General features: G+C 37.8%; 1 protein-coding gene across 1 annotated transcript in view; it reads right to left on the bottom strand.

Moving 5' to 3' along the window:
* LOC306982619 (sorting nexin-24-like) overlaps positions 1-366 on the bottom strand; it is a gene marked incomplete at its 3' end in the record, with an annotated part of 15,467 nt that extends 15,101 nt beyond the window's left edge. Inside the window, exon 1 of the mRNA XM_079583088.1 lies at positions 279-366. Within this exon, the coding sequence (XP_079439214.1) occupies positions 279-341 (63 nt within the window). The remainder of the gene's footprint in view (positions 1-278) is intronic.
* Positions 367-11,373: the final 11,007 nt, after the last annotated feature.

Raw genomic sequence — 11,373 nt, forward strand, 5'->3', positions numbered from 1 at the left:
CAGAAACAGTATTTTGGGGGTAAACTTTAACTAAAACATCTCCCCCGGAGTTACGTTTGCTTCGGCGGATCGTGACCGTTTGTGCTTTTGGGGGAAACCGGAAGTGAGCGCGCAGGTAAACAGCAACGGCTCACCTGGTCACCTGGTCACGCGCTAACGTCAATACAAACGGTAAAAAAAAAACAGAGAGAGCGTCTGTCACGCGCTGGCAAAGGCGAACAAGCAAAAACAAACACATCCATCACATCATCACTGAGTTAAATCAGAAGCGTCCTCACCTTTCTGGTCTTTCCCGCCTCGTCCTCCTCGCGCTCCATGGAAGGAATGGAAACTTCGATCATGGTCACGTGGACACTGCGCAGCGTCGCGTTTGCGGAGCGGTCACTGCGCTTAAAGGGTCAGAAAGGGAAGGTTTGTGTTCAGGTGCCGCTGCCAGACTGACGCTCCTGTGGCGTGCTCCTAAACCACGCCCACAGTGCAACGGACACGCCCCCTGGTTGGACAGTGATCGGTCAGTGGGCGTGTCCGTTGCAGTGCGTGCTCGAGGGAAAGGAGGTTACGTTTATTTCAAAAGTAATGTGTGATAAAAACGATTTCACAGCAGTTTTATTCCACTTCTGCAAACAGGGAGAATCTGGTCTTCATTTTAGTCTAAGTGATGTTTTTAATGACTAAAATCAGACTAAATAAAGATGAAAAGGAGAGACTAAAATCATCCACACTTGTATATCAGCCTGAAAGAGCCTCATGTAAAGTCTCTGTTAAAGGATCAGCTCTTTGTTCATGTGGAGCCGCTCCAGGAAGGACCTGATTAAACATGATTATCATCAATATTATCGATGCAAAGTCCACTCAATTTATCGACTACATTTACAAAATGTAGTTGAGTTTTAGTCGACTAAACCTAGACTAAAACTGAATTACATTTTCATCAAAAGACTAAAACTAAAATAAAATATGTCCAAATTAACACTGACTGAAACTATTTTATATTTCTATATTTCTATTTTATTATGTAGCATTCTGAAGCTAATTTAACCCATAGAAATCTACATTGAGTACAGGAAAACCAAAACAATGTTTGCATTATTTATTGTTAGGTATAGGTAGAGACTTTATCCGGGGCCGGGTCGCGGGGGCAGCAGTCTGATCCACACACACCTCCTCCAGCTGTTCTCAAAAAGTATTTAACTAGATCAGTATAAACATCTCAGTTTGAGCACAATAATCCAAATTTTAGTTGTTCTGACTGGTTAAGAAGTTCTCGGGCGTTTGTCCTGGATTATTTCACTTGTTCTGAGATGTTTCTGACTCGTTTCGATACATTTCGTCCTTATTTCAGGTCATTTTCTTTGCCAATGGGGAAAGAAAATTGTTCTTATTTCATTGGCAATTTTACTTTCTTATTTCAAGCGAGATTTCCCCTAGAACTGGTCTGAAATGTCCTCAAACAAGCAAAGCAAACTCGGTCCGATCAGGAAAAGTGTCTAAATGAGTGAAAACCGCTCAAAACAAGAAACATTTCCTCAATTCAACTCATTTAAGCCGATGCTTGATATTCACTTTTTGCAGTGCAGACCCCGAGGCCACACCTCCTCCAGCTGTTCTGACCCCGAGGCCACACCTCCTCCAGCTGTTCTGACCCCGAGACCACACCTCCTCCAGCTGTTCTGACCCCGAGGCCACACCTCCTCCAGCTGTTCTGACCCTGAGGCGACACCTCCTCCAGCTGTTCTGACCCCGAGGCCACACCTCCTCCAGCTGTTCTGACCCCGAGGCCACACCTCCTCCAGCTGTTCTGACCCCGAGGCCACACCTCCTCCAGCTGTTCTGACCCCGAGGCCACACCTCCTCCAGCTGTTCTGACCCCGAGACCACACCTCCTCCAGCTGTTCTGACCCCGAGGCCACACCTCCTCCAGCTGTTCTGACCCCGAGGCCACACCTCCTCCAGCTGTTCTGACCCCGAGGCCACACCTCCTCCAGCTGTTCTGACCCCGAGACCACACCTCCTCCAGCTGTTCTGACCCCGAGGCCACACCAGGCCAGCTCGGAGACATAGTCCCACCAGCGTGTCCTGGGTCCACGAGGCCTTGTCCCACTAGGACATGCCTGGAACACCTCCCGCGGGAGGCGACCAGGAGGTATCCAGAACAGATGCCCGAGCCACCTCAGCTGCTCCTTTCCACGTGAAGGAGCAGCGACTCTACTCCGAGCTCCTCCCGGGTAACTGAGCTCCTCACCCCCAGCCACCCTGCGAAGGAAACTCATTTCGGCCGCTTGTATTCGCGATCTCGTCCTTTCGGTCATGACCCAAATCTCATGACCATAGGTGAGGATCACATGACCATAGGTGAGGATCACATGACCATAGGTGAGGATCACATGACCATAGGTGAGGATCACATGACCATAGGTGAGGATCACATGACCATAGGTGAGGGTCACATGACCACAGGTGAGGATCACATGACCATAGGTGAGGATCACATGACCATAGGTGAGGATCACATGACCATAGGTGAGGATCACATGACCATAGGTGAGGGTCACATGACCGTAGGTGAGGATCACATGACCGTAGGTGAGGATCACATGACCGTAGGTGAGGATCACATGACCGTAGGTGAGGGTCACATGACCATAGGTGAGGATCACATGACCATAGGTGAGGATCACATGACCATAGGTGAGGGTCACATGACCACAGGTGAGGATCACATGACCATAGGTGAGGATCACATGACCATAGGTGAGGATCACATGACCATAGGTGAGGGTCACATGACCATAGGTGAGGATCACATGACCGTAGGTGAGGATCACATGACCGTAGGTGAGGATCACATGACCGTAGGTGAGGGTCACATGACCATAGGTGAGGATCACATGACCATAGGTGAGGATCACATGACCACAGGTGAGGATCACATGACCATAGGTGAGGATCACATGACCACAGGTGAGGATCACATGACCACAGGTGAGGATCACATGACCATAGGTGAGGATCACATGACCATAGGTGAGGATCACATGACCATAGGTGAGGGTCACATGACCATAGGTGAGGATCACATGACCATAGGTGAGGATCACATGACCATAGGTGAGGATCACATGACCATAGGTGAGGATCACATGACCATAGGTGAGGATCACATGACCATAGGTGAGGATCACATGACCATAGGTGAGATCACATGACCATAGGTGAGGATCACATGACCATAGGTGAGGGTCACATGACCATAGGTGAGATCACATGACCATAGGTGAGGATCACATGACCATAGGTGAGGATCTCATGACCATAGGTGAGGATCACATGACCATAGGTGAGGGTCACATGACCATAGGTGAGATCACATGACCATAGGTGAGGGCGGGGTCGACTCAGCTCCCTCTTCACCACGACAGACCGATACAGCGACCGCATCACTGCTGACGCACGAGAGACAAATCAATATTAAATATTACATTCAATTATTAGGGTTTTTTTTAGAGACAATTTGTCATGATCTGCAGGAGCAAAGAAAAGAAAAAACATGTTATTTTTTCAATACAATTGCTCGTGGGAAACAAAAAGACTTTATGTTTAGTGTCAATTTCACCTTTAAATCTGGTGGTTCGAGACCAACATCTTTAAAACCGTATTTTCCAGATGATTTTTCAAGATGCAAACGAGAAAACATTAGATTAGATTTAACTTTATTGTCACTGAGGTGTAAATGTGTCTTTGTTTCACCATCACAGTCACAGAATCACACATCGTCACAACAGACAAGACAGACAGCATCAAAAATGGAGTAAAATATTATTTTATATATTTTTTTTTCTTTTACACACCAATCACCAAAGCAAACAGTGGCTCATCTGACCCCACACTACAAAAAGTGAATATCAAGCATTGGCTTAAATGACTTGAACTGAGGAAATACATCTTGTTTAGAGCGGTTTTCACTCATTTAGACCTTTTTCCTGATCTGACCGAGATTATTTTGCGAGTTTGATGAAATTCCAGACTGGTTCTAGGGTAAATCTCTCTTGAAATAAGAAAGTAACACTGCCAATGGGACAAGACCATTTTTCTTACCCCATTGGCAAAGAAACTTACTTGAAATGAAGGTGAAATGTATTGAAACGAGTCAGAAACATCTCAGAACAAGTAAAATAATCTAGGACAAATGCCCAACAACTTCTTAACGAGTTAAAACAACAAACATTTGGATTTTTATGCTCAAATTGAGACATCTAAACTAATCTAGAAAATTACTTTTTGCAGTGCACTCTCCCCAACTAAATGCAGGATATAAAAATCATACAAATATGTCGTCAATCCACTGAATAGACCTATTACTTTCATAATGCTGCTGCTGCTGCTGTGAATGGCAATACTATTTAAGTTAGTTAATAAGCAGAGACCAGAGACCTCTTATCAAAGGTCTTAGTTAGTGGTTAGTTAATACGTAGAAGGTTGTTTTGAAAGTTACCGTTAGTTTTTATCACTTGTAAAAAGATGACCGACTAAAGACGTCTCTATCTGACTTTAACTAAAGTAAATACGACTGACTGAGCTGCCGGTGCCTCACATGACTTTACCAGCCTGATAACAGGACAGTGAGTAGGGCTGTGCAATTAATCGAAATTCGATTACGATTTCGATTACAACAGTAAACGATTACAAAATTAGCATAATCGCAAAAAATCGATTATAATTTTTGTTTTTCTATTTTTTTTATTTTTTTTTCCCAAATGTTTTTTTTCTAATTTTTTTTTTCTAATTTTTAATTTTTGGATTTTTGTCTTTTTTTTATGGATTTTTGTCACTTTTTTTGATGGATTTTTGTCTTTTTTTGATGGATTTTTGTCACTTTTTTTTTATGGATTTTTGTCACTTTTTTAATGGATTTTTGTAATTTTTTTGATGGAATTTTGTCACTTTTTTTGATGGATTTTTGTCACTTTTTTAATGGATTTTTGTCACTTTTTTGATGGATTTTCGTCTTTTTTCTGCTGGATTTTTGTCTTTTTTTGCTGGATTTTTGTCTTTTTTTGATGGATTTTTTTCACTTTTTTGATGGATTTTTTTAAAGGCAACAAATAATCGTTTGAATAATCGTGATTTCAATTATGACAAAAATAATCGTGATTATTATTTTTTCAATAATCGAGCAGCCCTAACAGTGAGTGAGTTACTGTGGTTAAAGGCTGGATTTTACTGTCTTAATAAAAACGGTACAAAGCTGACTAATCTTTCCTCAGCACTCGGGCAGCAGATACAGGAACATGGTTTTATGGTTCATCAGAAGGAGCCGCAGCAGAAGTGTGGCCTTTTCAAATCCCTGTTCACTTCCTGCTGAAACGAAAACTAAAACACTTCCACACGCACTAAACATAAGTAATAAGAGCGGCAGAAGCACAGGATCCTTCACTTGCAAACAGGGGCCGGACTCTGGGACTGAAAACCAGCCCTGGACTCTGACCAGCCCGGCCCAAATTACCCCCCGCCTTAACGGAGCGCATTTTCTCCAGTTCGGCTTTACCCAAATCTAAAAGCTTCTCGGCTGGAGAGCGACAATGTAACGCCTCATTTGAAGGCTGAGACCTACAAAGTGATTGTCACATTTTTGTTGAATTTTTGTTGAATTTTTGTTGAATTTTTGTTGAATTTTAATAATTTTTTGTTGAATTTTTGTTGAATTTTTGTCACATTTTTTCTATAATTCTTTTGTTATGGTTCTGTCACGTTTTTGTGGCCTTTTCGTTGCTTTGTTGTCACGTTTTTGTGGCCTTTTCATCACATTTTTTGTCACTTTTTTAATGCTTTTTCCGGCACATTTTTGTTTTGTTTTGATCCTCTTTTCTTGTCGCTATTTTGAAGCTTTTCTTTTAATAATAATAAAAATAATAACAACAAACTTATATAGCGCTTTTTTGGACACTCAAAGACGCTTTACATGGCTTTTAGATTTGGGTAAAGCTCGGTTAAAGGGTCCTAATGTGTGGAATGAGCCCAGACCTGTTCACCACAACTGCCTCTAAAGTCCTGCACTGTCGGGTCCGAAGTGCCGTCATGCACGAGCTCAATATAGAAGCTGCAGCTACGCTTAAGACCTAAGGGGGCAGTAGTGAGCATAAGAATGACCAACTTGCATCTAGTCTCTTTAAGGCAGGGGTAAGAGGTAAAGGAGAACATTCAGAGGCCAGACCGGTGGCCCTGGAGCCAGTGGCCTTTCTGTGCTCTTCCAGAATACAGGACATATGGCCGGTCCGCCCCTGCCTGCATAACCAGTCACTGGGCCGGACTGGGACTGGAAATCAGCCCTGGACTCTGACCAGCCCGGCCCAAATTACCCCCCGCCTTAACGGAGCGCATTTTCTCCAGTTCGGCTTTACCCAAATCTAAAAGCTTCTCGGCTGGAGAGCGACAGTGTAACGCCTCATTGGAAAGCTGAGACCTACAAAGTGATTGTCACATTTTTGTTTAATTTTTGTCATTTTTTGTTGATTTTTTGTTGATTTTTTGTTGATTTTTTGTCACATTTTTGTAGATTTTTTGTTGAATTTTAGTTGAATTTTTGTTGAATTTTTGTCACATTTTTGTTGAATTTTTGTCATTTTTTGTTGAATTTTTGTTGAATTTTTGTCATTTTTTGTTGATTTTTTGTCATTTTTTGTTGAATTTTTGTCATTTTTTGTTGAATTTTTGTTATTTTTTGTTGATTTTTTGTCACATTTTTGTCACATTTTTGTCACATTTTTGTCACATTTTGTCACATTTTTTCTATAGTTTTTTTGTTATGGTTCTGTCACGTTTTTGTGGCCTTTTCATCACATTTTTCATCACTTTTTTAATGCTTTTTACGGCACATTTTTGTTTTGTTTTGATCCTCTTTTCTTGTCGCTATTTTGATGCTTTTCTTTTTGGCTTTTAGATTTGGGTAAAGCTCGGTTAAGGCGGGACCGGTGGCCCCTCTGTGCTCTTCCACAGGGCTGGCTGTTCCCTCCATAGTGTCCGTGTGTCTGAGTCTCTGAGCGTTTCCTTTCCGTGAGGATGTGTTTTTCTGCTGAAACAAACCGATTCTTGCCTTATTTCCGTCGGTCTCCAGTGTTTAATTTGATTCATGGGATCCGGGTCATGTGGTCCGCGTGGCCTCTGCATCATGTTGTTCAGGAGTGGAAAGAAGAGCCAGGAAATGAGTCGCTTAAGGCAGATGATTTCGAGAAAATTGCTTCTGTTTAGAGTGCATTTTTGAAACTTAAATACATATTAACTTCATAGTAAAATGTTTTTTTCTTCCTTTAAAGCAGGGGGAGGCAACGTCAGGCCCGGGGGCCAAATCCGGCCCTCCAGCACAGAACCTCTGGCCCTCAAGATGATTTTGAGAATCATTATGACACAAATCAGAACATACTTTAACATTGTTTGGGTTAAATGGACAACGCAAACTACTATGAACAACTCTGGCATTTGTAGAAAGTGCATTGGAATAATAATAATAATTTTAAGGAAGTAATGACAAGTAATGAATTAAGAGATTCAATCTAAAGTTTGAGTAGATTTGGTCTTAGATCAGATAAAACATCTCATCACCAAAGGAACAAGTCATTATTCTCTCTCGTATCATTTCAAGTGAAAAACAAATCTGTTTAAAAGTAAAGGTTAATTTCTCTGATTTCAAAGTGGGTTTCATGCTTGTTCCATTGGCATCAGCGTTTGTATCTTTATCTTAGATTAGTCCAAACAGACTCAAATTCAACATAAAGAAAATTTATTCAAGCAATTTTAAGTCATTTATCTCATGTAAACTGGCGGCCTCGGCCCTCGGTCTTTTAAAATAGAAAAAATTGGCCTCCGTTAAGAAAACGTGCTACCCCTGCTTTAAAGTGATCGTCTGGAAGTCTAAATCTTTTACACATTGAATAAAATGTGCAAAATGAAGCACCTGGTTTTACATTTTGATGTCAAGTATGTCATAATATATTCATTTTTGTAAAGTCTCTCCTTCCCGGATCTCAGCAACTAATCAGAGTCTGGTATCGTGTTGACCAATGAGGCGAGGCTTTCCTGTGAACCAGCCTGTCAGGTCCAATCAGGAGGGAGGGGGAGGAGCTTGAGTGTTTACTTTTGAAAATTCTGTTCCTGCTCTTGAATGAAAAAGTGGCAAAAATGTCACAAGAAATTGACCAAAAATGACAAGAACATGACAAAAAAATGAAAAAAAAAAAATGTGACAAAAAAATGACAAAAATGTGACAAAAAAATGACAAAAATGTGACCAAAAAAATGACAAAAATGTGACAAAAAAATGACAAAAATGTGACAAAAAAATGACAAAAATGTGATAAAAATTTGACAAAAAAATGACAAAAAATGACAAAAAAATGACAAAAAATTGACAAAAAATGACAGAAAAATGATAAAAATGTGACCAAAAAATGACAAAAAATTTACCAAAAAAATGTGACAAAAATGTGACAAAAATGTGACAAAAAATGACAAAAAATTGACAAAAAATGGACAAAAAAATGACAAAAATGTGACAAAAAAATGACAAAAATGTGACAAAAAAATGATAAAAATGTGACAAAAAAAATGACAAAAAATGGACAAAAAAATGACAAAAATGTGACAAAAAAATGACAAAAAATGGACAAAAAATGGACAAAAAAATGACAAAAATGTGACAAAAAAATGACAAAAATGTGACAAAAAAATGACAAAAATGTGACAAAAAAATGACAAAAATGTGACAAAAAAATGACAAAAATGTGATAAAAATTTGACAAAAAAATGACAAAAAATGACAAAAAAATGACAAAAAATTGACAAAAAATGACAGAAAAATGATAAAAATGTGACCAAAAAATGACAAAAAATTTACCAAAAAAATGTGACAAAAATGTGACAAAAATGTGACAAAAATGTGACAAAAAATGACAAAAAATTGACAAAAAATGGACAAAAAAATGACAAAAATGTGACAAAAAAATGACAAAAATGTGACAAAAAAATGACAAAAATGTGACAAAAAAATGACAAAAATGTGATAAAAATTTGACAAAAAAATGACAAAAAATGACAAAAAAATGACAAAAAATTGACAAAAAATGACAGAAAAATGATAAAAATGTGACCAAAAAATGACAAAAAATTTACCAAAAAAATGTGACAAAAATGTGACAAAAATGTGACAAAAAATGACAAAAAATTGACAAAAAATGGACAAAAAAATGACAAAAATGTGACAAAAAAATGACAAAAATGTGACAAAAAAATGATAAAAATGTGACAAAAAAATGACAAAAAATGGACAAAAAAATGACAAAAATGTGACAAAAAAATGACAAAAAATGGACAAAAAATGGACAAAAAAATGACAAAAATGTGACAAAAAAATGACAAAAATGTGACAAAAAAATGACAAAAATGTGACAAAAAAATGACAAAAATGTGACAAAAAAATGACAAAAATGTGATAAAAATTTGACAAAAAAATGACAAAAAATGACAAAAAAATGACAAAAAATTGACAAAAAATGACAGAAAAATGATAAAAATGTGACCAAAAAATGACAAAAAATTTACCAAAAAAATGTGACAAAAATGTGACAAAAATGTGACAAAAATGTGACAAAAAATGACAAAAAATTGACAAAAAATGGACAAAAAAATGACAAAAATGTGACAAAAAAATGACAAAAATGTGACAAAAAAATGATAAAAATGTGACAAAAAAATGACAAAAAATGGACAAAAAAATGACAAAAATGTGACAAAAAAATGACAAAAAATGGACAAAAAATGGACAAAAAAATGACAAAAATGTGACAAAAAAATGACAAAAATGTGACAAAAAAATGACAAAAAAATGACAAAAAAATGACAAAAAAATGACAGAAAAATGACAGAAAAATGATAAAAATGTGACCAAAAAATGACAAAAAAATTACCAAAAAAATGTGACAAAAATGTGACAAAAAATTTACAAAAATTGACAAAAATTAGACAAAAAATGACAAAAAAATGACAAAAATGTGACTAAAATTTGATAAAAATTTGATAAAAATTTGACAAAAAAATGACAAAAAAATGAAAAAAAATGGACAAAAAAATTACAAAAATGTGACTAAAATGTGATAAAAATTCGACAAAAAAATTACAAAAAATTGACCAAAAAAAATACAAAAATGTGACAAAAAATTGACAAAAAATTGACGAAAAAATGACCAAAAAGTTACAAAAAATGAGTTGAATACCCAACAAAAAAATCTGATGACGTGAGGAAAAAGATCCTCTCGGTTCAGGCGGGAGTTAAGAGTTAACTTTATACATTGGGGGTCTCGAGTTGTTAACGTGTAAATGTTTGGGGTCCCAGCCCAAAAAGTTTGTGAACCCCCGGCTCAAGGCATCACGGGAAACAAACGTACTCTTATATAGAATGTAGAATATTCCATGATCCTGAGGGAAAAGGGATGATCAGATAAAGCCCTGCATGTTGTTATACACGGAAGTGCAACAAAAACAGCATTGGAGGCAAAAGAGTGAGTAATAGTATCCACAGACAGGTCAGCAGTGTGTAAAAATAAAACTACAATACGCTGCTTTGTCATACGTTTCGCTGTGGCCTCAGTCACATGAGCTCTGACCCGCTCGCGTCTGAATCACTGTCTCAGCAAAGACACAAACATGAACAAGAGGAAGTGTCAGCGTAAAAGGAAGAGCTTCAGTAGCAAAAGTAGGATTACGTCAGTACTCAAGTCAGTTAAAGTACACAATACAATACAAAGGCCCATGTCTCGTGCTTCCAGCGGCATCGCCCCTTTAAAGGTAAAGTCTGCAAATCAGCTGCTCTTGAATGTGCCCAGATCCTGTTTACAGACGTGAGGAGAGAAGGCTTTTACAATCACTTTTAACCCCTTAACTCCCACCTGAACCGAGCACATTTTCTCCAGCTTTACCCCAATCCAAAACCTTCTGGGAAAAAAGGTGTGGAAATAGCGACAAAACTGAGACGAAAACAAGGATGAAAATGGGAAAAAAGTGACAAAAAATTGACGAAAAAGTGACAAAAAATGTACAAACATTTGACAAAAACGGACAAAAATATGACAAAAACGGACAAAAATATGACAAAAAAGTGATGAAAAATTGACAAAAAAAATGACAAAAAAATTGACACAAAAATTGACAAAAAAGTGACAAAAAAATGACTAAAAATTTAGAAAAAAGGGACGAAAAAGTGACAAAAAAATAACTAAAAAATAACTAAAAAATGACAAAAACTGACAAAAAAATTGACAAAAAATTGACAAAAACGGACAAAAATATGACAAAAAAGTGACAAAAATGTGATGAAAAATTGACAAA

This window comes from Gobius niger (assembly GCF_951799975.1).
Source record: "Gobius niger genome assembly, contig: SCAFFOLD_208, whole genome shotgun sequence".
NCBI classification, from domain to species: domain Eukaryota; kingdom Metazoa; phylum Chordata; class Actinopteri; order Gobiiformes; family Gobiidae; genus Gobius; species Gobius niger.